General features: G+C 34.7%; 1 protein-coding gene across 1 annotated transcript in view; it reads right to left on the reverse strand.

The window, feature by feature from the left end:
• The window catches only part of PRRC2C (proline rich coiled-coil 2C), an 89,825-nt gene that overhangs the window by 20,142 nt on the left and 42,400 nt on the right, over window positions 1-27,283 (reverse strand). The window contains 12 exon segments of the mRNA XM_051996786.1: window positions 3,409-3,501; window positions 4,237-4,488; window positions 4,670-4,858; window positions 6,380-6,465; window positions 6,870-7,236; window positions 7,798-7,952; window positions 10,491-10,699; window positions 13,756-16,017; window positions 16,552-16,765; window positions 20,056-20,305; window positions 22,157-22,326; window positions 24,680-25,376. Coding sequence (XP_051852746.1) covers window positions 3,409-3,501; window positions 4,237-4,488; window positions 4,670-4,858; window positions 6,380-6,465; window positions 6,870-7,236; window positions 7,798-7,952; window positions 10,491-10,699; window positions 13,756-16,017; window positions 16,552-16,765; window positions 20,056-20,305; window positions 22,157-22,326; window positions 24,680-25,376 — 4,944 coding nt within the window.

Consider the following 27,283-nt stretch of genomic DNA (forward strand, 5'->3'; position numbering starts at 1 on the left):
CAACATACATCACAATCTAACTAAGTCTACCGTAAAGACCCATTAAAGAAAAAAGCTCAAGTGGTTCTTTTCTTAGGGCCTGACCATAAAAGATTACTATGTAATATTACATATCCATAGGTATTCTATACAACCCTAGATAGCTTGAGGGAAGACTAAGTACTATCTGCCTTTTAAAAAGAAACTCAATGGTGAAGTTAACCCCAAATAGATACCACATTCACTAAAAAACAAAAACAAAACAAACAGCAAAAAAACAACGCCCCCAATTCATGTCCTAGCTATGGATTTTTTACATATGAGTACACACGTCCAAAATTATGGATCAGAAATAGTAAAAATTTAATTCTGGCTATGTCTTTGCAGATAATTTTCTTATAATTACTTTCAAAAAGTAGTTTCATTTGCTGGAAACATATTTGCATTAATACTGTGAAAACAGAAGAAACAAATTTTAGTACAAGTGAAACTCACAAGATCACCCCATATTCTTTCCTACCATTTTGTTGGAGTAGAAATTGAGTTCACTGCCAGAAATTAATTACATTTACTATCAGAATGGGCTAGAGATACAAGAACTGATATTCAAACTTTCCTTTATATGTTGTGGGGAAAAAAAAAAAAAAAACGACTCCATAAAGAGCATAAGGAAATGACATTTATCCGCCTTTGCCATCCTTTTCCTTTTCTAAGCTCTTTTGTATTGCTTTTGGTGGATGGCTGATGGAGATGATATTAAAAAAATCATGAAAGAGTTATGATACCATATTTCCAAACCTTGGAACTAAAATATCAATATAGGACCATATAGGAAGATAAATAATTTTACCAAAGTCCTTTCCCCAAAACATTCAAAATATCATGTGTATTCTTTCATATTAACTAATATGAAACCCTCATGATCATCTAACACTACAAAAATTAATGCCAAAATTCTGACTTCCAAAAAAATGCAATTTTTATTTTTGAAGACCCATTCTAACTATAAGTAAAAATAGAACCAAAAAGCAGTAATACTAGGGGACCAATAAAAAACCTAATATTAAAAATCTCAGAGTTTCCACAAAAAAACTCATCCCAATACTATTTTGTAACTTTCAAAAAATCTTAATAAAATCCCTGAAGTCAATATATAATCTGTCATATTATTTCAACCTGGTTACCATTGACAATATTCCTATATTAACACATAAGCTTAATAAGCAACCTACTTTCTAAGTTTCAACTCCTAATTGGCAGCAATATAGACATCATTAAAATAGGTAGCTTGAGGTTCTACCATCCATAATCACAACATTTCACAAACTTTCTTATTTTTCTAGAGGAAGGTTGTTTAACATAAAAGTCCATAAAAATACAAATATAGCTTAAAACAAATTGCATATCTGAATACAAAAGGCACCAAAATTAAATAATTTTGCTGGTCTGGTTCAAATTACTTGGAGCCAATTTAAACTTACAGGTAGTCCTCTATGATGTCTATTTTCTAATAACTTAATTTATTCATTCATCAGTTTCAGGAACACAACCCACAGTGTGGGGGTTGATTCAAAGATGCAATAGAAATGGAATCTAGAGGATTTCATCAAAGTTCAAATGTCACCCCTTTCTCTAACCCTCAAAATTTGTGTTGGTCAATGAAACATTTTCCTCACTGATAAGCCAACAGAATCCCTAGACATCTCATTGTCACCCTAAGGTAGAGGAAGAAGCTTTAATCTTAGCACCGCCACACACACAAAAATGTGATTTTATAACAAATACTGTATTCTCACAACCCTACATTTACTGTCAAAAGACACTCAAATTCCCTGACATTCAAATCATTCCACAATTTGGCCCAACCTTCTTTATGTCTACATTAGGTAAGTCAGCCTCTATAGAACTAAGTTTCCCCATATGTAAAAAGAAGGACAAGGACAAAATGATCTCTAAAATAACCTCCCAATTCTTAAACACTACGGATCATTATCTTAAATGATAAAACACATTTACACATGTAGTTTTAATATTGCTAGCCAGAACTACAAATTATTTGATAATTTCTTTACAGTTTTACTGAAGTATTAGATTAGAAAAAGGATGGACTGAATTTAATAAAATGAAATTGAATACAGACTAAATATCAGAATCTATTTAGTTCAAAACTCGCCTGCAGAAAAACAGGCTATAGGCTGGGGAATGCATGGATAGAAAATTGTTTTGGTGAAAAGATGTGGGAGATAAATGAATTGCAGGCCCAGTAAGTCAATAGTATGTCTAGCACAAGGGAAGTGATTCTACCCTAATCAGACTGCATCTGAAGTATCACATTCTATGACTGCCACATTTTAAGTAAGGAAAGTGACAAGAGGAAGACAGAAGGGAGAAGGATGTTTTAAAGATCAGAAAAAAAATAATATTTGGTTGACGGAATCAGGATTATTTATTTAATCTGGCAAAAAAAAATGAAGGAGTAAAGGGATACTACATGTGTCCCAGAAAATAGAATTAGAGCAATGACTGAAATTTCAAGAAAGGGCTGAAGTTCTTAACAAGGAACTATTCTAAAGAAGAAATGAATTGGTAAGTAAGTTTCCACTTTATGGAAGCTGTCAAGCCAGATACTTGCCATAAGTAAAATTAAGAGGACATTGCTTAACATAACACAGAGGGAATAATAGATTCTGAGGCCCATTCTAATTCTAAGATCTTCTAATAATTCTTGATGAGATTTTTGAGCACTTTTACAAATGCTGTTTAAAGTCATCAAATATTCAATTATGTAATATATACAAAATGACAAACTCACTGGACTTTCACAACAGGAATATAAAATGTGGGAATTTAGCATATCATTAAGGTCTCTCCTCCCACTAGTCTAAATTAATGAAACCTTTGTTATTCTAGTAATATATGGTACTTGAAAATGAACAATTTTTTCTTGGCTTTATTTTATATCTAGATAATTCTGTGATTAATAATTAGTATTCATGAAAATAAGAACAAGTACCACAAACTTAAATGTGAGATTAAGAACTTATCTAATGGAAACCCTTCATCTGACAGTCTTTCATAATTGTCAGTAGAGAATATGTTAACATTCACTACAAGGGTGAACCCCTAACATAAGTCTATTTTAGAATCTTTAACATGACATTGTTACCAGGAATACCAGAAGAAGAAAAAAACAAAACAAAACAAAACACAAACTTGCTTATTCTGCTTTTAACTCAAGCATCTTGAGAGCAACATTATAGCAAATTTTTTTGTAAATATCTATAAACCTAGACAAGTTAGGATTCATTTCCTTTCCCTAGAAAATACACTATTGTGCACTGTGATTATAAAGACATGTAAAAGTAACAAAAATAGGGAATTATATGATGTGAGTTTCCAAAACTGCCACAGGCAGAATCGATTACTTACATTAGTAACTAATGTGTCTTCCATCTTGGTACTACTAGTAGCCACAGTGCTAGGCAGAGAAGATGAAGGGGTAGTATAGTCTGTTACAGACTCCTGTGAACGAATAAATGATAGAAAAATGTAATCTGGAAAAAAAACCAAATCACCAACTAGATTGCCATGTTGTTTCCTAAAGACATATACTAGTTCTAGTACTCAAATAAATTTTGGAAACACCAGAGCAAAAAGAACTACAAAGGCTCACTCTTTTTAAAATGAATTACTTATAGGCAATTATATCAAGATACCCAAAAGATCTAAATAGTTCTTCTAGGAGCAGAATGGTAACTAATTGGTAAACTAATATTTTGAAAATGATGACAACTTTGAAAAGAACTATTAAAGAAGATTATACAGTTGAACTGACAAAACCTATAAATTACTGAAGTATTTTTATACAATTCATTAGATATTACAAAGTTAACCATGATCTCTTTCATCAGTAGAATAATATGGCTGACCAGATAGAATAGTTGTAGCTCCTCACACCAATCATTTATTAAAAAAAAAATAATCAGGTATATTAAGACCAAATACTGCAATTTTCCCCTCTTTAAACAGAGAAAGAGAGATTCTTTTCAGATTTTTATGCAAAATTAAATTTAAAGGCTTAGGTTAGAATCTTGAGGACAGATCATATCACAATAGGAAATTTAATAAGTATCACCAGCTATGCCTAGCATATAGAAGATACTAAATATTGAGTTAATACAAAATTATATTTTTAACTCCGGTGTTATTTTAGGTAAGAATGTCAACTAGAATTTCTAAACATTGTATTTTGCTTACCTTTGTATTAGCACCAAATTCTGGGGCAGAAACAGAGATCATTGTGCCTATTTCAGAATTCATTTCTGTAACTGTTTTGGTTTCCTTTGTGGTAACAGTTTCAGGGTTTCTGACTGAAGGTGGGTTTGATTTTTCCTGTCCTTCAGGCTCTGTCTGTTGAACATCCTTCACTTTTCTATTTTTCAAAGAACGCTCTTTTCCAATGGGGCCAGGTTTATGTTCTTTGTTCTCTACTGGACTCAAATCTGGAAGCTAAATTCAACAAAAATACTGTGTTCAAAGGAATTCACAAAAATGCTCTAAAAAACATACTAAAAAGCATAAAATTTAAAACCACCCTTCATTTACTTCCAAGAAATTCTAATCATATCTGCCCCCTTCTCTCCCCAATTTGGCAATAAATGACACAATTGGGAATTATTAGCATTTTCACCTTCTGGGCTTTGATTGGCCCTGCCCGAGGTTGCTTTTGTCGTTGTTCTTTGGGTTCAGGTAATTTGTCAGGGGGCTTTTCAGTAAGTACAGGAACAATTTCATTTTCACTGCCATTTGAAGCTGGAGCACCAAACTGAATGGTTTCAATTCCAATTTCAACACTACTTTCTTGGCCATTCTTTGTTCCCTGGAAAAGATACAAACACATTAGCTACCCAATGCAAAAAAGAAAGAAAAGAAAGACAAGTTATCAAAGTTGCTAATCAATCAACAAGCAATTTATATACCAAGCCTGAATGTGAAATTCAAAAGTATTTCTATCCTTCCTCAACAAACTTATACTGAGTGGCAGCTAGGTAGTGCTGCCAAAAGGACCCAAGTTCAAATATGGCCTCAGACTAAACTTAATACTTCCTAATTATGTGACCCTGGACAAGTCACTTAATCCCCATCTGCCTCAGTGAGCGAGAGAGAGCGAGAGCGAGAGAGAGAGAGAAGAAACTTATACCGAAAGGAAGATCCATGTATCTCACAATGTTAGTTCCCTAAAGGCAGAAAACACCTCACTTTTGTATTTTAAAATTGGGTTTGACATGTGTGTCTTAAGTATGGGCTACATGCAAAAATAAAGGGAGATGGCATAATGACAACCAGGGAAATCATAAAAAGTTTTTGAAGGAAGTGGCATTTAAAAGTAAAAGTAATCAGGAAAACAGTACTCCACACTAAGGGATAATCTATGCCATAGTTACTTTGACTAAAGCAGTGTACGTGTGTGTGTGTGTGTGTGTGTGTGTGTGTGTGTGTATGTATGTGTGTGTGTTGGGGGAGAGTATTAATATCCAAGCAATCTGGAGTCAAGACTAGGAAAGGTTCAAAATGTCAAGTAAGAAGTTTAAAGGTAGTGGGCACCCACTGAAGCTTCTTGTGCAGTAGTGCCAGAGTTAGAGCTGTGCTTTAGGAATTCTGATCCCATGAATTGTGAATGGACAGCAAAGAGGAGAAATAGAGCCCAAAGAGGAGGCTACTGAAATAAATGAGGTAATAGGGATGGAAAGTTTGAAGTAGGATGTGAACTGTAAAGTGAAAAGATTTAGCAATTGATCCCTAGCATGCTGATATGAATGAAAATACAGATCAGAGAACAATTCCTGCCAACCAAAAAAGTCCTATTCGACTGTTCTGGATCTAAGTGTACATTCTGACTGCATAGCAACATGTATTGGGAAGAAAATTGAATTCATCCCAAAGGAATGATTTCCATTAAAAATTTGAACAAATTATTTCCTATTTGGGAAAACTGCTATAGACCATAATTAAAGTATGTTGTGGGATCTTCCATGGCAACATTAAGAATAAATGTGATCTAAAGTGAAATGATGAACTCAAAAGAATGCCACAGATGCATGCATATATAGAAAAATCATTTCTTATAGTACTGTATAAATTTTACCAAAAATCTACATTAGAATGCTGTGTTTAACTTAATCTACTGTCAAATTCAAGTTAAAAATTTGGTTGATGGAAATGAGTTAGCCACAGTGATTCTACGATACCAGTCTTCATATGTATATGAAAGAATATCAAACATATGGACAACCAAGATTTTAAAAGAAAATACACCAAAAATATACAACTAATGATGCCTGGATAAAATCATAAGACTAAACCATTGTCATGGCATTTTATCATTTGAAATAATTTTTACCTCTGGTGATGTAGTAGATCCAAAAGATGTTAAAGGTTTATTCCATGCGCTTACTGAAGGTGGCTGAGGTGGACTAATGGGTCCCACTGAAAATCAGAAGCCATAAACTGTGAATTTTAATTCTCAATAATCAAAATAATAGGTTATTATTTCTTTAATTTTTTTAAAAGGCCAGTTCATTAAATTTATGTTTCACTATCATGCAATGCTGTAAAGAGCATAACACCTGGACAAAGATTATTATTATAAGTACATCAGTCCATAAAATTGTATTTATATGAAAATGGATGTTAGCATATGATAATTTAATACACTTTTGGTCTCTCTCTTTCCCTTTAGCCAATTAAAAGAATCTTAATCCTCAAAAAGGAATTAAGAACAAAAAGGTCTCTTTCTCCATAAGAAAACCAAAACCATCAATGCTGCTGAATGGAAAGTGTTTCAGCTCTGTCCAACCCCAAATATTTAAGAGTCAGGAGTCAACACTTACATTTCTTAGAAATATCACTGAGAACTGCTGCAGGAGCTACTTTGTTCTCCCATAACTCTGCCCCTAGAGGCCCATGAGACTGTGCATGCTGGACAGACTTTCCTGTTGCTACATAATCTGTGCCATTGGTTGCATTTGTTGCTTGTACTTGAGGTTGGGCTGATGGTGGTGACTGGTTAGGAGTCTGTGTTGTTGTTGGCTGAACCTGTACAGGGACTTGAGCCTGTGTCAGACCCTGTACTGGAGGTGGGGTTGCAGTTTGTGGTTGCTGGACCACTGTAGACTGTTGCTGTTTTTTAGCAAATCTTGGAGGAAGCTTAGAATTCTGATTTCTTCCTTTTTCATTTGAAGACTTTTTGTTCCACGCCTTTAAAAAAATTTGAAGTTTTAATAATGTAGTTATGTGCAGCAACTCATAATCATTCAACAAAACATGATTTAAATTATCCATTTAAAAAACAAGACACTCCTGTCCTTCTGAGACATATTTAATACATATTTACTGTATTAATACATATACTGTAAATAAATTTAAATTTTTCATTTTAGGGTTAAGGGGGAAAATGGTCGTGTCTATAGAAAAAGTTTCAAGCATCTTAATTATTTAAGTTGATTACACAGCATCTTTTGCTAGACTATACAAAGAAGACTTTTACAATCTCCCTATTTTTCCTTCCATCTTTTTCCTGAATACATCTCCAAAATTAACCATCTGAATCCTAGTAGTATTTAATACTCAACATGCTATTACTATTTCATTTACAATTCAATCTTGAGAAGAGAATACAATTGTAAAAACTTGATGTAAAAACTGTAGAAAATGCTTTTCTGCATCAATATTATCCTTTACCAACTGTTATGGACACAATTTAAAGATATTCTGGTCAAAATTAAAACTCTTCATTCTAAAATTTGTAAGATTTCAAACCTGTATAGTTTGCTCTTCCTTCTTTCTACGTTCTTCATCCTGTAAGCGTTTTTGTTGTTTTTTTGAAACCACTTCAGTGAATCCATCATCATTTAAATTTGACTGGGGGTCTTCAACCACAGTAACCTCAGGATGGTCGTCAATTATTACAACACCTGTAGTTTTTTAAAAAAGATGATGCTATACATTGAAGAATGCTTCATTCAAACAATAGACTTTACTTACTTTGACGCTCATTTCTCTTCTTCCTCATAATGCCCATAGTGAAACTGTCATTTGTTAATATATACTACATGATCAAAGTTATTTTTGGGCAAGATTTGTGATTTTATTAGTATGAAGAACATCCAATGAGAAAGTTCCCTCTACTATAGATTTTTCCTTATATGGTTTATCTAGCACAATTTCACGTCAAGGACCAAAAAAGCAAACTATCTGTTGCTTTTGGGTCACCTTAATGCTTTTCAAGACTTAAGGAAAATGCAAGACATCTAAAAATAAGCAAAATTATCCCAATGGCATTTAAGGATAAACACAGAAAAAAAATTAAAACCTCCCCAATGACACACTCATTCTATCACATAAAGATTCTAACAACAGAGTTCAAAAATGTACATAATACTTTCCTTTAACTAGCCCCTAGGTTTTTCAATTTCCTTTTCTATGTAATCACATGCCATTAGAATGTAAACTCCTAAGGAAGGGAGGAACAAGCATTTATTAAGAGCCTACACTGTGTGCCAGTTCCTACATTGAGCATTTTGTAATTATTACCCTTTTTGATTCTAACAATAACCCTGAGAGGTAGATGCTATTATTATTCCCATTTTACAGATGAGGAACTGAGGCAGTCAGTGTTAGCTAAATAACGCCCAGTATCACAGAGACAGTTAAATGTTCAGTGAACATTTGAATTTAAGATTATTTTGACTCTAGGCCTAATACTCCATTCACTGGGAGACTGAGATGCCTCTAGGGCAGGAAACCCCTTTCTTTTTTTCTTTTATTTGGGCTTAGCATAGTGCCCAGTAAATAATAAGGGCTTAAGCTTTATTAAAAAGGCATCTCTTCTTTCCATCCATATTTAAAATCACTGCAAGTGAGACAAAAAACAGGGAGCAAAGATGCTTGCCTTCAGCATAGAGAACAAATTGAAAAATATTTGCTGTAAATAGCAAAGTTCTCCAGATGACATTAAATACTGAAAAGTTTTCTGGAAGAGATTTTTTAATCATTCAAAGGATTGTGATCTGACCACCCACAAAGGAAACGACCAAATGGATTACGAGTGCTTGGTGTTACAACATATTAGAGGTTTCTTGAGTGGGTGGACCCCTCTAGTGAGCTTGTGACAGGGCATAAAGAGAACACATATAGAATGTACAAGAAAGAATGGGTTTAGAACTATGAAGAGTGGAAGAAACTTCAAAACTAATGAGATTAAAAAGACATTATCTGTAAATATTTAAAGAAACTACATAAAAGACTTAAAACCATATGATGACAATTTAATGAAATCATATTAATTTACATTGTATATATATACACACACACACATACATACGCACGCGCGCGCGCACACACACACACACACACACATTTACAATGAAAATATAATACCAGGTAAGTTCAATCTTATTCTTCTGACAGTAGTTCCAAAGAAAGTTTGTAATATGTGGTAAGCTATACATATTATCATAATGAACTATTAGTTTAAATCTGTGAGGCAATAATTTTCTCTAAGAGATTATTACCCACTACAAAGAACTAGCAGCCACAATTAGTTCAGGCTGCAAAGCAGTATGTCCTAGTTTTGATGATTATTAAAAATAATGTATTCCATTCTCTATCTTCACTGAGGACGTCTTCAGCATGTATGTGCAGATTATTGTTAAAATAGCTTGAAAAGTAGTCACAGAAATTGGAACATGAAACTTTCTCAATTGCCTTTGGGTTTAAAGTATTCCTAACTACTGGCAAATAGCTGTACATATGATAAGTGCATCCTAGGACTTACTATCAGTCACACCCTATAAGCTATAGTTAAATTCCCTTTATAATCAGGGATTATAAAAACCCTGAATTGTTATCTTTCAGTCTTCCAACACCTAATCCTTCCTCATTTCTCTCTAGATTTTCTCTATCTCAGAAATTTCCTTTATCCTGGAAGGTCCTCCAACACTGGAATTTATAGATTGGAAGTAAAGCACTTGAGCCACCAGAAGAATCATCCTCTGATTGGACAGCTCTTGTCAGAATCACTACCATCTAAGGTAAGTGCCCATCATACCTTCAGTCTTCTCTATGCTGTATTTCAGTTCCCCTTAACTGCTTCCTCCATTGGAATTTAAGCTACTTCATAGGGACTTTCCTACTGTCTGTATATTTGCATGCCAATGACTTTCAGCTAAACCAGAGTTTCAATATTCATTCTTTTCCCTTAAGCTTAAAAAATATTAAAATAAAATTCCATTAACTTAATTTTTAATAAAAATAAATGTCTGATATTTGATTCATATGGAGATCAGGCAATGAAATTTCTACTTGTAACTATAAATTTCCTCACTTGTAGAAAGTAATGAAAATTAGTACATTATCAAAGCTAAGTGTGATGAGTGCTATTATCTTGGTAACTAAAATTATTACTCTTTCCTATGGATATATAATTTTTATTAAAAAATATATAGACATACTTGCATAGTTATTGAGGTCAAATTGGGATAGGGCATCTACTTTCTCTTTGGGTTTTTTAGGACCTGCTTTAGGTTCTTCTCTTTTTTTCCCACTGACATCTTTGGAGTTCTTTTGTCCAGCACCATTTGGACCTCCATCCTGATGATGCACTGAGCTGCTATTGGCCGGATCAACACCAGCTGTTCCTACAGACTGGTCTTCAAATGGTCTGCAAAAGAAAGTAGTTTATATAAACACATATATTTCTAAAAGCTAAAAATAAATAATATACTATCCCACATAAGAGAATATAATGATTTAAACATTTTAATTTTTTGCTCTAAATCATTATTGAGAAATGCAAATTAAGATAACTCTGAGGTACCACCTCATACCTCTCAGATTGGCTAAGATGACAGGAAAATATAATGATGAATGTTGGAGGGGATATTGGAAAACTGAAACACTAACACACTGTTGATGGAACTGTAAAATGATCCAAACATTCTGGAGAACAATTTGGTCTCACTACTGGGACTGTTATCCCCAAAAGATAATAACAAGGGGAAAGGAAATGTTTTTAGCAGCCGTTTTTGTCCATCCACATTTGAAGAACTAAAGAGACTGAATATGGATCAAAACACAGAATTTTCACTCTTCTGTTTTTTTTTTTTCCCATACATTTGGTCTGGTTTTTCTTGCACAACACAACAAATATGGACATATATTTAAAAGACTAGCACATATTTAACCTATATCGGATTGCTGGCTGTCTTGGGGAGGACAGAGGTAAGAAAGAGGGGGAGAAAAAATTTGAACGCAAAGTTTTACAAAAATGAATGTTGAAAACTATCTTTACACATATTTGGAAAAGTAAAATACTGAGAAAAAAATTTAATTTTTATATATGCAAAGAACACTTTAACTTTGGAATAAAAAAATCTAGGTTACAGTTTTGGTCATCACAAATTAGCACTCTGAAAATCTACCACCTTTTCAAGTGTCCATAGTTTCTTTACCTGCAAAATTAAAGGTTTGTAACTAAAGGTTGTAGTTTTAATTTCCTTAGTTTAAAAAACTGAACATACAATAAAATACCTGGATCTGTAATTTAACTGATACAAAAAGTTTTTAAGTGAAAATTCCTTATGTTGAGACAGGTCTCAGCAATTGTCTTAGAAAATTGCCTAGAAGCATGTCACGAAAGAGTTTAAATGAATTTGTCTAAATATACAGTCAGTATGCCTTAGAAAAATGTGATTGGCATTTTCCATCCCAAGTCTATTGGAATTGCCTCGAAGCATGAGAAGAGTCGATTCCATCACAATTGATCATCACATAATTTTGTTACTGTGTAGAATGTTCTCCTGGTTCTGCTCATTTCAATCAACATCAGTTCATGTAGGTCTTTCCAGGCTTTTTTGAAATCAGCCTGCCCATCATTTCTCATAGAACAATTAATATTCTATTACCTTCGTATACCATAATTTAGAAATCCATTAATTGGATAACGAGGTCAGCTTCCTAAGGTGGTAGGTGGAAAAAAGTAAGAGGTCTAGGAATCAAAAAGATCTGGATTCAAATTCTATTTCAAATACTTAGTAGTATTGTGACCCTGGACAATGAATTTTAATGTCTGTTTCAGTTTTCTCATCTGTGACATGATGGGGGTGTGGTTGATGAACTCTTTGTAGTTTTAAATCTATGATCCAAGCAGCACTTTTCTTAGTAACTACTACTATGCAAATCTACTTTTAAAATGTTTTTACTGCAAGGAGAATATTAATTCTCCTAGAACAGCAATATATACTGTGATTCAAAATGCCTTTATAATATGATATCTTATCAATTCAAGAAATATGAGAACATATACTTAACGTGTATAAACATCCTGGTAAATAAGCAGAAATGTCTATTTCCATCTAACAAGGGGTTGTGGAAATGAAGTAGATTGTGTTGCCTATATTTAATATTACTCTTATATACTTCATTTTAGCACAATTTAATGATTTTCTTTGGCAGTGCATTACAGCTGGAGAATAGAAAGATACAAAATAGCTTACAGAGACAGCTAGAGGATGGAAACTTGCTGGGTAAGAATAACAAATCTCAAGAGACTGAGGAAGATCAAAACAAGCTCATGAACGAGTCTGAGTCTGGTTCTTGAGTAAAGATTGGAAATCACAAAAAGTGGGTACAAAAGAACTGAGGTATGACAGAGGTTAATACATTGAAGGCATTCCTTCTATTCTAAAGCTTTTTGTCCCCCTAAATTCAAATCACAGAACCTTTTAGCACTAATAAATGTAAGCAGCCAAAAGATACTTAAAATTAAGACAACTCAGACAGAACTTCTTGCCAATCTGCCCGTTTTTTCAATCTGCTTGAAGATTAAGATATAAAAATGTGAAATGCTGAAATACATTTTATAAAATTCAATAAGACAGACAAAAGTAAAATAAAATCATCTCTGTTAAGATCTTGAATAACATACACTCAATGAACACAATGAAAACATAACATGGACTGAAAAAAACAATACAAATTAGCTGAAGGGCTTTGTTTCTCAAAAAAATTAGCCTAGACAAAATAAAGCAGGCTATAAAAAAACTAAGTATGGCAATAAACTATACTGGATCAAGAAACTGATATTTATTGATGTCATTAAATACACTGCTGCCAGGAAAATCTTCCAAATCCATAGATTTTTCTGGAGCTCATATAAACAACTAATGCAATGCCACTGATATTTTTAATCTTACACGAGACCTCAAATTTAGCATCTCTAAAGAGGTATAAAAGTTGTGTATGTATGAATGTATATAGCAATTCTAAAGACATCTATGTGCTAACTACTTTTCTTCATAGCTTTATTATAATTTTCTCCAGGTCAATATTTGAATAAGGAATAACACATTATAGATGTAAAAAACTCTTACTATTGCACATAGGTCAGGGAACTTATTTTTAATAACTTAGCCAGTGTAAAATCTTGAATGTAATATACACAACCATTAAAGACTAGTTGACAATGACAATCATTTTTACATGTAGTTTACATGACTGATCTTCCTTCCCTTCCTCTAAACTTGCATAGCACTAAAATGAGAAATTAACAAAGTTAGGTTATTCACTGAATTTTCATGAATTAACCTGACCTTTAGTTCCCTCGATGGTAGAGATCACATTTTACACCATTTTTATAACTTCCAAAATAATTAATATTAAATGTGATAAGTGCGCGCGCTCTCTCTGTCTCTCTCTCTCCCTCCCTTTCATACTTACCCTCTTTTCCCACTTTTTGATGAAGGACCACTTCTTCTTTCATTCCTAGGACCAGAGAAATTTCTTCCTGATTTAGGTGGACCACTGTTGCCTCGCCTATTCTGGCGATCTATTCCAGGTCGCTGACTGGAAAAGCTTCTTTTTGCTATTTCCCTTTTTGGAGGCAATACATTTTCTCCTGTCTTTGCAGCTGCCTGTGCACTCAAATCAGCTGTTTTTTTTTCATCCCTCTCTCGTCTTTCATTGAAATCACTACTTTCAGAAGCTGTCTCCCATTCTTCATTTGCTTGATCTGAAGAGTTCTGATTGGATAAATCTGGTGTCTTATTTCCAGAAATATCTCCAGCAGCACTCACTGGTTCCTGAACTACGTTATTAATTGTGCCATTTGTGACACAAGTAGCTGCGCCATCACTGATCTTTGAAGCAGCCTCCCTCTCCTTTAGCCGTCTAAATCGTGGGGGCTTGTCCTGCCTTGGTGGTCGTGCAGGTCGCTGCCTTCGAGGCCTTTCTCTGGTTGGATCAAATTTCCTTTCAAATTTGGGAGGTCTTTTATCTGCTGATATAGGTATAAACTGCTCATGCCTTCTGGGTGGTTCTCCATCATCTGGCTTGGGGGCCTCTGCCTGTCTTGGATTCCATTGATTATCACGATAGGTTGGCCTTCTTAACGTAGAAGGTCTTGGTGGGCGGCCTCCAGGATCTCTTCCACCACGTCTGAACATGCCCCCCCTTCCTCTTCTAGTAGGCTCTCCTTTAGGAAGAAAGCCAGGTTTGGTCTTATTCTCATCATCTCTTACATATAATTTTTCCACTGGCCTGTTGTTATCTACACGGACATTATTTTCAGGTTTGAAAGCAAGCAGAGGTTTCAGAGGTTTTTTGTTTTCGGGGCGCTCCTCCCTTTTTGGATGCTTGCCTTTGCTTAAACTATCTTTGTCTGATGGAAGAGTGTCGCTTGCACTTTCGTGAACTTCACTATCAGAGTCAGTTTCTGAACCCCGCTGCCTTCTGCGTTTCGGCACTATTTCAAAATCAGAACTCTCGCTTCGAGTTTCACTTTCTTCTCGCTGCCTCAGAGATCCAGAGGGTACATGCTCTGCTCTTGGCTTGGTTTCTCTGTAGTGAGGATAATCTCTACTGTGTCCTCGGCCCCCTCGACCTCGTCCACCATAAGAACCTCTGTAGCTTCGACCCCTGGAATAATATTCTCCACGTCCTCGACCTCTATAACCTTGATCTGGGAACCAGTCTCTATCTCTAGCTTCCTTCCAATATGTTCGAGGGGGTAATGTTGGTTCTTTTTTAATTGGCCGTGAATCTATTCGTGGTCTTTCTATTCCCTGTTCTTTGCTAATAACTCTTTCAGATTGTTTTTCTTCTTTGGATACATGAAGGGGAACAGTCTGTTGATTTGACGTTTTAATGGCAGGTTCTATGTGAACACTATCTACAGTTTCTGATGGCTTCACAGTATCTTGTGGCAGCTTTTTAGTCAAAGATGAAGTCTCAGAAGGAGGCTTCTCTGGCTCTGGTTGAGAAGGTGGTGGAAGTGGTTGTGTTTGAACCTGAGCTACAGGGGGTGGAGGAGGATCCTTCTTTTCAGGCTTTTCAGGCTTTACAACTTTCTCCATTGGTTTTTCTACCTTTTCTCCTTCTTTCTCTTTTCGTTGTTCCCGCTCTTCTTTCATGTCTCGGAGTATTGGTTTTTTAATAGGACCTGATCTTCTAACAGGCCTGTCCCCACTGTCATCTCTTCTACTGGAGCCGGGCCTTGGACCCCATCTTGTTTCTGATTTAGATTTGTACAACTTTTCAAGTTTTGGTCCTTCAGAAGGCCTTATAAAACCTTCTTTTTTTGGCTTATCCTCGAGCCGTTCCACGGGTTCTTTTGTATCAAGGCATCTGTTAGTTATTTTAGGAATGTTTGCAGGTGCCTCATTCCTAGGCTCCTCTGTTTTTTGAGAATGATTGGATCCATGGGATACACTTCGCTTTCTGACAGACTGACTTTCTCCAACTGAAGTCTGATCATCCTGAGAGGTGGGAACAACATTCTGATCAGCTAGTTCAAAACAAGTCACTTGGCTATTTGTGTCAGTGGGAGGAGGTCTTGTATCTTCCAAAGACTTGTTTGGGAACTTTTGTACCTCTGCTTCACCAGTATCTCTGAAAAATTCTGCCTTGGGATGAGCATCCAATTGACCATGTTCAACTGAGTAGGAAGTAGCCACTAGTTCTTGTTCCAATGGGGCTTCAGGCCTATGTTTAAAGAAAAAAAAAGTAGAAATTATTGAGAAACTATTCCCAACACAGGTTGTTTCTTCTTCAATACCAATGAATTACAAAGAATTATGATTCAACTTCAAAGGACAAGATCAGAATCCTAGGGAACTATAAGTTATAAGCAGCTAGTTGCAAATTATTTTAAAATTTCAGAAATTAATATTCTGAATTGAAGAATTCCAAAATATGTATTTTTCTTCTTAATTTACATAAGACAAAAAATAAAAAAGATATATCACTACTTGGTACCAGAGGAATACTATGTGAACTCTTCTTGAGTGCACATAAAAAAGTGATAAAGAAATGAAAGATGGTAGTTTTCATTTTATTTAATTCCTTGACAACTATTTACAATGAGTAAAAATGAGATATTTAAAAAATTACCCCAGAGACAAAAAAATCAAACTGAGTCAGAGAACAGAAAGGGAGTTTAGTGTGATTTAAAGTACAACATTTCAAGACTAATTTTGTTTTGTTTTGTAATAATTACATAAGACAATGATTACCTACCTTAGGTCCTTGGGCTCTTCAGTCAACTTGGGAGGAGAACTTGCCTGTTGAGGCTCTACTTGGGGATATGGGTCTGATCCCCACATCATACGAGGTTCAGTGAGTGAAACAGCATGATCTCTTGCTGATCGAGCAATATGTTCAAATGATTCAGAACTAGCTGTTGAACCTTCTATTTGGTCTCTTCTCATTAGGGGCTTAGGAGGAATCATTCCTATCATAAGAGTTCAGAAACAAATAAAATGAAAAACTAAGGTAAACCATCATCACAAGTAAACAGTACATAAAAGCAGAGTTGATAGAAGAATGTTACTTTATATTCAGGATGGGTGTGAATTATTATTATCTTTCTTTTTACAAGAAATGACAATAAATAAAAAAGAAGGAAGATTCTGGGAAGATGGTGTAGTAGATCAGAATCTCCAGATTTCCCCCCCAAAGAGAACAAACCTATACATCAAGGAGAACATAAACAGATGAAAATCAAGACAACTTGGGGCAGAACAGGGATCCTCCTGGTGCAACTCAAAAAAACCCAAAGAAAGACTCCAAGCCCAAGATTAACTAGTGTGAAGTACAAATATCTACAGGCTTGCTCCACAGAAATACCAAATGGAGACCCCTAGTGCTAGCTGAGTTTTTCAGCAGTAACAGAAACTTTAATCAACCAGACTACTTGTACAGTTGGGGGTCAAAGTCCTGGCAAAATGAGTGACCTTCTCCTGATTAGGAAAGCAGGCCCAACTGTGTTGCAGAGAAGCATGAGAAGGAAACAGCATACCATGAATGCAGAAATGGGAGGGAGGGGACAAGGGCAGAAGCACTGCTGGCGGCTAGTACTTGCAGGAGGGTGGAGTTCTTGGTTTGGGGTTCCAGGTCAGAGAGAATGGCTGAAGTGAAGCTACAAGCACCATCCCCTTACCCCACAATTAGAGGTACATACATCAATACTTCTTATTTAAAAAAAAAATGAGATGAAGAAGAACCTAACTATAGAAACTTACTGTGGTTAGTAAGTTTCTAACTTACTATGGTTCATCTTTCAGAGGAGGGCAATGAAGTTAAAAAAAACAAAAAAACAAAAAAACAAACTTCCCCCTCAAAGAGACACATTAAATGGGTTCCTGGTCCAGAGAGAATTTATTAGAATTCAAAAAAGAATTTAAATCTCAACTGAGACACACTGAGGAAATAACAATAATAAAAACCAAGAAAAATAAGATTATGAAAAAAAAAATTAACCAACTAGAAACAAAGTTACAAGAGTCACAAAGATGAAAATAACTCTGAAAATCAGAACTGAGCAAGGGGAAGCCAGTGAAATTATGTGAGACCAAGAAATAATAGAACAGATTATAAAGAATAAAAACAGAACAGAATGTGAAGCATAAGGAAAACAATAGCTCTAGAGAACAAATCAAGAAGAGAAAATTATTTAAAAAGTTGGATTACCTGAAAGCTATGACCAAAAAAAGGAGATCTTTAAAATAATAATGCAAGAAATAATCTAAGAAAACTGTATTGGAGTGGTAGAGCATAAGAGGAAAGTAGAAATAGAAAAAATCCACCAACCACTTCCACCACCTCTTTTGTGAAAATACATAGGAATATTATTGCCAAATTTCAAAATGCTCAGATCAAAGAGAAAATTTTGCAAGAAACAAGAAAAAAAAAGTAAATAAAATGGAGCTACAATTAAAATTGTGCAGCACTTATCATTTATTAGATGTCATAATAAAAGGCTGCAGGTCCTGGAATCATATATAGCAGCAATCAAAAGAATGAGGCCTGGGGCCAAAAAAATCATATCCAGCAAAATTATTTATAATATTGAATTAAAAAAATGGATATTCAACATACTTGAAGATTTTCAGGACTTTCAACCAAATCCAAAATGAAAGAAAATGTAACATATAAGAGCCAATGTCAAAGTTCAATTTCAAAGAATTTACCATGGATGAACTATTTACATTTTTTACATGGAAATATGTACCATATATTTAAGATTGACATCAGCAATAAGATAGCTTAAAAGAAAGATTGGGGCAGAATTAAGGTAAAAATAGTAATAATGTTATACAAATGAGGTATAGAGGAAGAATAGACAGAGGCATTAGAGTAGGGAGGATGGCTCATATTTCTGAAATATGAAAGATTAGGAAAGAACACAAGGGAGGGATCCATGGGTAGGGGGAGGTTAAGTAATAGCAAAGCAAGTTAAGGAATAGAATTAAAGGAAAGAGTGAACAGGTAAAGGAAAGGGGTGTGTGTCTGTATGTACATAAATATATGCCAGCTTGGAGATGGGAGTGATGAAAGGGATAAAAAGGAAAAAAAAAAAAAAGCAGCTAGGTGGCACAGTGGATAGAACACCAGCCCTGAAGTCAGGAGGACCTGTATTCAAAGCTGGTCTGAAAACACTTAACACTTCCTAGCTGTGTGGCCCTGTCAATCAACCCCAATTGCCTCAGTGGGGGAAAAAAAGCAAGAGAACAAAAGAACAACCTATAAGATGAACACTCATGAATATAATTTATTCTACTATTATATATCCTTTCTTGAACTGATAATTTATCACTATATATTTTGAATTCTCCCTGATGTTCTGCAGGGCACATGAACAATATTTTGTTTTGTTTTGTATTTTTTTTTTCTTATTTGGATTTTTAAAATTAAAAATTAAAAAAATAAATAAATGTAGAAAGTAAATTTTACCTAACACACAAAGCACTGTGATAGGTGTTAAAAGCAATATAAAAATGTCATACAAGGAACTTAGCGGTTTAGGAGGGGTAAAACAAATAAAACAAAAAACCTAGAGTGCTAGATTACAGAAAGGGGTTAAAGGAAAGAAAACAAGATTAAACTTTGAAATAGGATAATAGTTTAAGGAACAGAGACACCCGGAGAGTATAATGTATCTCTCTGGGCCTGGAGACAGGAAGACATGAATTCAAATTCATCCTTAAGACATTTACTAGATGTGAGAATGTGGGCAAGTTACTTCAATACTGGTTCCCTCAATTTCCTCAACTATAAAATGGGAATAATAAGAGCATCTACCTCGCAGGATTATTATATCAAGTGAGATAATAATTGTAAAGTACATAGTAGATCCTTAATGCTCAGTCCCTTCTTTTGTAAAATGTAGAGGATATTGAATTTACCATATTGACTGTCACCATATTCATGGGACTTTATAAATGGCTGAGTCTTTACAGATATATAAAACATCCCTAGATAAAGAATCAACTGCAGGCTTTCAGGCTCTTTCCACCCTCAGCAACCACTTCTTTCTCTCTTGTAACAAGAAAAACTGCAAGATAAGTCAAAGTATTTAATAATTTGTATTTAAACTGAAATGAATAAGACACCACTCCATTATGTCTTCCTCTCTTTCATTAGTCTCTGAATTGAAAACAAAGCAGACCATGAAGAACTTAAAAGATACTTAGGAAAAATTAACTTGGACATTTGTTTACAACAAACAGAACTTCAACATACCAGGATGTATTGGTGGAATATCCATAGCAGGCCTTCCTGACATCATGCGAGGATCCATATAAGATTGTACCATCAGCCAGCGTGGATCAAAGCCCATGGAAGCTAAATGTTGAGGGTGAGGTTGCATGGGCTGGTAAAGAGTTCTATGTGGAGGAGGGGGGACAGCACCGCTGGAAGTTTGAGAAGGAGCAGACTGTGGAAGGACACCTTGTTGTTGCTGCTGTTGCCACTGCTGTTGTTTCATTTGTTCCTGAAAATGAATGTTAGATTAACACAATGAGTAGAAATGTCAGCCTTTAGAATTTAAATGTCATGAAAAAGTAAAACTTCAATTATACAGCTAACTAATCTGAATATGTAAGATTTAGTAACTAAACCTTTCATCACACACTTCACAGAATATTAAACTTGCGTAAGTCCGTAAGTATTTAATAAATGTCCAATATATGTGAAATACTGTGCTAAGGTAGGAATACAAAGAAAGGTAAAAGATAATACTTGTCTTCCCTCAAAGAGCTCATGACCTAACAGGAGAGAATATGCACAAATGAAGTCAAAGAATTGGAATTAAGAGGGATTGGGAAAAAACTTCCTGTAGAAGATGGGAATTTAGCTGGGACTTAAAGGAAGAGAAGAAAAAAGAAGAGATGAGGAGAGAGAGAATTTCAGCTATGGAGAAAAACCCTGAGTCTGGAGACAGTAAAGTCAATGAGTGCTGAGTACAAGGAATTGTTTACAAAAAATTTTGTAAAAAGTAGAAAGACTGGAGTGTGTGTGTGTGTGTGTGTGTGTGTGTGTGTGTGTGTGTGTGCATGTGTGTGCATCTGCGTGCACGCCCGTGCATATGTGGTTTTAAATACCAGAAGATTTTCTACTGGATCTTGGAGTCACTAGAGTTTGTGAAGTAGGGGACTTAACATGGTCAGACCAGAGCTTTACAAAGATCACTTTGGAGGCTGAACAACAGATTAGAATGAAGGAGGCCTGCGACAGGCAGAACCATCCACAGGCTTTTGTAATGTTTCTGGTGCAAGGTGGCGTCAACTCAGGTGGTGGCAGTATCAGAGAAGAGAAAGGGGCACATTGAAGAGAAGTTGAAAAAGGGAAAAATACAGACTTTCCTAACAGCTTGGGATATGGGAGGTCAGAGTGGGGATATGAGATAATAAGGAATTATTTTGAGGAATATAAAATCCCTTTCCTCACAACATCTCTATAAAACACAAAGCACAAACCTTGTAAGAGTTAAGAATCTAAGGCTCAAAAAATGTAAGTCACTTGTCTACAGTGACATATCTAATGTGTGTTAAGAGTCAGTCTTAGAAGAGAGGCCTCTTGAAGTTAAATACAGCACTCTTTTTCATTTCACCAACCTTAAGAAATAATCCAGTTCTTTTCATATGGAAATAACAATGCATTCTCAAGTAGAACTTGAAAACATTACTGACAAAAAACATATGCACTGTACCACATGCTTTATTAAAAGAAACAGAAGCCAAGACAGGGACAACATGTGCTAATTCAGGAATAAAAAGGGGCAAGAAAAGGAGGAGGGGAGACTAGAAAAACTAAGCTACCCAGTTCTCAAAATTCAAGTCTTCACCTAAGAGGGTACTGTAGCTTTCAGAAATGAGTATATATCAAGTATAATCTACTTGATTTCTCTCCACAAATATATAATATATATAAGGCAATTTTACATATAAAACATTATTCATACACATTACATGCATGCCCATAATGCACGCATACATACTACAGTGAGGAGAGTCAGGTATAAATTTGTTGATCTGGAAATTTACTAATGTGGGCTTTTCATTGGACACAGGCACCCCAACTGTAATGCAAAGGCTTCAAAGACCAACCTGGGATGCCTAGAAGTTAAATCCTAGGGCCCAAGATTAAATATAAGCGTGTCAGAGGCAGCATTTCAATCCAGATCTTTCTGACTCCAAGAGTAGCTCTTATTTCAAAAGGCATTTGGGCATAATCATACATTTAAATCTTTTGTACCCCAACCCACTAATACCATGTTTTGCACATGGTATGTGTTCACTAAATATCTGACTTTTTAATTGCCCAAAATAATTTTTCTTCTCACCTGTTGTCTTTGGAACCGTGGTGGCAGTGACTTTTGAAATTGTTTGGAATAGCCTGATGAAACTGCAGGTCGAGGCTGAGACCCTGAATCTGGTTCTATTTCATGAGCCACCTGTGGGGTTTCTTTTTCACTACGGTTGCTGTCTTGTCTAGTGAAAACTGGCTGTTCCTCTGACAAAAGAAAACACTTCAAAATTACTTTTCATACCCATCTCTGGAGTTTTTCAAACACTTGATCAAATGAGTTCATATACTACACTTCACAAACCTTAAAGTACTACAGATATGCTGCTATCTGTCTTTTACGTTATTGTAAACATGCTAATTAAAATGGCCTCAACTTGGTAACAATTTTCCAAAAAGAAGAAAACCATAACACTTTGAAGAAGGTATTTTCTGTCCTAATGGATACTAGAGCTAGAAAAACTGACCTAGAAAAAGGTCACTGGGATTTCTGGTAGATCAAGGAATCCTGTCAAATTACTCACAGCACTAGATTTCCCACAAATTCCGGAGTGAGGGTGGGGGAAAAGAAGCAAATCAGAGTGAAAAGGTAAAATAACTAGATATATCAGCCTAACTCTCACTTTAAAAAATTTTAGATATACAAATTCTAATATCATTAGAAAAGGAGGGAGAAGGGAGAACCCTGAAGTGTCAAACTTCATTTGACCTGTGTGCAAAAAGAAAAAGTAAACATTTTTTAAATGACTAAGGATTTTTAACATCTAAGATTATTTTAAAAAAAAGGGGGGGTGGGGGGAATAAACAGTCACAAAAGAACAAGGTAATGTCTCCAAATAAATGAATTCTTGATGGACAAAAGTTGTAAAGTGAATTGCTTTTTTTTACTTCAAGGAAAGTTCAAGTCAAAGACATACAAATCAAGTGAAATTTAAGTCAAACTCATTCTAATTATATGGCAAAATATATGTTCAAATAGATTAAATTAAAAAGAAATTTAAATACAGTAAAATTTTAAAATGTGATAATTTCACATACAAATGCAAAATTAGAGATTATACAGTAAGTCCAGAAGTTCACTTAAAAAAACAAAAACAAAAAATGTGCCAAAGATACAAAATATAAACATGCTAACTGCCACTGGGAAAGATCAGAAAGGCAAACAGATCGGCTATTTCATCAAATTTAACTGAGAATAAATCATTAGGTTAAGATGTATAATGTGACTGAAAAAAAAAAAAAAAAGAAAAAAGATACATCTTGAGATTTACTCAGAAACACCCAAATCAAACCAAACCAATAAACCTAAATTTGTAAACTGAAGTAAAATGTGACTGTACTCACAGTATTCAGAATAAAAATGTTACCAGGTTGTATTAACTTTGGGATTCCAAAACTGACAGTTATAAAATGTCAGAAAAGTTAAATTCCCCACTATGATAAAGCTCTCATTTTATACAAATGTCCAAGAAGATTAAACAATTTAACATGTCCTACAGTTCCTTGATAACAAAACCAAAACTATTTATATCATAATTTGCCAGCACTTACTCCATGCTCTTAGTGTATCACACTCAATAAGCTTATTTTTTGTAATAGTCACAATTATGCATGTCTTTACTTCTATGTATTAATATTTAATTTTTTAAAAATTACTTCAAGTTATTTCATCTAAAAGCTCACCAGAATTCCATTCAAAGTACAATCTAATTCCAAATACAGTGATACTGTCCTATTGCTCCCCACGCCCCAGTACCAGACAGACATATGGAAGAACTGAAATCACTGATTGCTAGGGTCTATAAAAATCTGCACTTCTCTGAAAATTCACTTAACCTTTATAGTTTGTTGTTAATGAATTCTTCCTTAAGAAAAATACCTGACAAATTACTGGAAGCAGGGGAAAGTGGTCATGACAAAAAATGGGCAAATATGTGTAAAAGTCTTTTGGGAAAGTTTGGTAGATAAAATCAAATAAGAATCACAAGAAATTTACTCCCCATTCTTCAACCTTCTAACATAAAAAGAAACAAAAAACCACAACCTAATTCTGCTTTGGCATATTCAAAACCCTAAATAGAGCAGTAATGTAATCAAGCCATTATACTGGTAAAAGAAATGATGGTTGGCATTAACCATTCTATGTGATATGGAATTGATATTAAAAATATTGCTTTCTTTTCTTTATAACTGAGATCTCCACTGAGGTCTTACTTTGATGCTTTATTGTGGGAAAGAGGTGATTTTCAAACGCTCTATCAGGAGAGTAAAAGAAATGAGAGATCCTGCTAAACTGGTAAAAATCTTTCAACACAAGGACTGATGAGTGATGAAGGATCAACTATCAAAGGACCTAAAAGCAGAAGTCATCACAAGAATATTAAATGACAAGAATAAGGCTTGTTTTGTGAATTGTACTGATGAAACATACATCTATATACCAATAAAACCATAGGGAAAAAATATGCACTTATTGAAAACACAAGAAACAATAATTATGTAAATTTTACTTAAATACTTGAGAACTAAAATATGACATTAAAAATTAAAATAAACAAACCTATTTTTTCTTTATTACAGCTTTCACTTTGTTGTTTGTCTAACACAGGTTGTAATGAAGGCTCTTCCCGTTCCAATTTTTCCTCTTTCTCTCTCTCTTTTTCCTTCTGTAGTTCTTTCTCACGCTCTTTCTCCTTCTCTCTCTCTTTTTCCAGTTCTTTTTCTGCTTCTCGTTGTCGTTCTAGTTCCCGTTCTTTTTCTTGTTCTCTTTCCCGTTCTCTCTCCCGCTCCAGTTCTTTTTCCTTTTCCCGTTCCCGTTCCAATTCCTTTTCTTTTTCCCGTTCCCGCTCTAGTTCTTTCTCTTTTTCCCTTTCTCGTTCCCTTTCCTTTTCTCTTTCCCTTTCTCGTTCTCGTTCCCGCTCCCGTTCTCTTATTCTCTCTCTTTCCCTTTCTTTCTCTCTCTCTCTTTCTCTTTCCTTTTCACGCTCCCGTTCCCTAATTTCTTCAGGAGATGGCTGCTTTTCTACAATGCCATATTTCTCATTTAACTGTTTTAGCTTTTCTGCACATGCAGCCTTTCTTTGCTCTTCCATTCTCCTTTCCTCCTCTTCACGCCTCTTTCGAGCACGTTCTACTGCGGCAGAAAGTTCTGATGGTTGCCTTCGGCGTTGTTTCCAAGCTTCATCTTCATCAGGAATTTGTTTAGGCGGAAAAGGACCTGATCTTCCAGGTCCTGCCTGTCGATCAGGAGGTGGATGCTGAAATATTAAGATAAAGAGCTCAATTAATCAAGATATACACTTGGGAGAATAGATATCCTAGGAAAGATCTTATTACTCCATGCCACTTTATTAAAAGGCATTTAGATCTCAAGAAATCATTCTATTTATTCAAGTATTGGTCTGATCACGTCACGTTTCATGGCTCCCTATTACTTCTCCTCTGATATATATTTGCCTTTTATAACCTAGTCCCAACCTAATTCCATATATTACTCTCCAGCATATATGCTATGATCCAAGGCTTATAACTTTCCCTCATACCTGGCTTCAAATTTAGTCTTTTACCTTTGCAATGATTATTTGGGGTGGAATACATTCTAAGCATGAAGAACAATGTCACTTACAATGGTAGTTTTCTTCAAAGTTTAGTTAAAATGCTAACTTCTATATAAAAAAGCTTTATTGATTCTGCCAACTTTCTCTGAAAAGGTTGAATCTAATTTGTATCTCCTTATATAAATACCTATTGTCACCCCTGTCTATACTGTAATTCTATATATAGTCTCTTTTGAATTAGAAATTGTTTTACTTTTGAGTTAGTTTATCCATACCTATTATCTGATACAATATAGTTGCTTAACAAATTCCTGCTGGTGGACGGAATGAATTTTGGTGTTCCATTATGTCATATTATTTTATAATATAATCTTGTAACATAACCTGATTCTATTTATTAGGAAATAAGTCATATTATCAGTATCGCTGCTCTATAGACTTAATATATTTTTAAAAATCATGATTTTGCTACTTATCTTTGAAATAAAAGAATTTAAAAGTTTTATAACAGAAAAGACCACAATACTGACTACATAACAATACCTGTTAAGAGAAATAAATGTACTGAATTTGCTTTGGATAAGGTAAAAGAAACTTATGGTAGATATTCAATAAAAATTTTCTGAATTGAATTCTGTGATTCCAGATATGAGGAATCTTTGTATTTATTTTACTATTTTAAAGTTTTCTGATAATTTAAAAGTATCAATTATTCTAAGGTAAAGTGAAACTAACGTTCAAAAATGCACTTTAACAATAAAAGTAATTGCAAATCTCAGCTAAACTCTGTCAAGAATATTTCATATTCTGCCAATTATGAATACACACATCATCTGAATGCCTAGTAATAGAAATGGGAAAAACAAATTGGCTCAGCTATGGCAAGCAACAGACTTGCCTCAAGTTACAACACTCGTATAAGATTAAATTGCTTTTAAAATTTGTCAATTAAATGGCTTAATTATATCAATCAACAAACATTTATGTGCCCCTTCTCTCCCTTTTCTTCAAGAAGCATAAATTGAAAAGGGAGAGATAATATAGAAATGTAATTACAGAGTAAATGGAAGAAGAGTCTTATAAGGAGAGGCACATGCAGTTTGGGGGAACAGAGAAAAGCTGTCTGCTTACCAAGTGTGATACTTAGGCTGTGTACAGAAGAACAAAGACATAGGTAGGAAGAGAAAGAAACATCATGTACCACAAACTTAAAAAATTTAGTTTGGTTGGACCACAGATTGTAAATAAAGGTTAAGGTAATGTGTAAGAAAACTAAAAGCTTCTGGTCCTGGAGATAATTAGAAACTATTAGAGTTTACTGAATAACATGGGGATATGATCAGAACTATGCTTCAGAAGAATCAATTTGGTTGCTTTGTGGGAGAAGACCAGAATGGAATCAGACGAGGAAATTGATTAGATGACAGAGTATTGCAATTCTCCAAGAAGCATTATGAAGACCTGAAATGCAGATTGTATTAATGGACACAAAGGTTCTATGAGAGGGACCTTGTAGAGATACAAATAGGATTTGATAAATACATGGATTAACAAATATGGGATGAGGGAGAATAAGGAACTGAGGATGATGGCAAAGTTGTGAACCT

The sequence above is a fragment of the Antechinus flavipes genome, chromosome 4 (genome assembly GCF_016432865.1).
Source record: "Antechinus flavipes isolate AdamAnt ecotype Samford, QLD, Australia chromosome 4, AdamAnt_v2, whole genome shotgun sequence".
Lineage (NCBI taxonomy): Eukaryota > Metazoa > Chordata > Mammalia > Dasyuromorphia > Dasyuridae > Antechinus > Antechinus flavipes.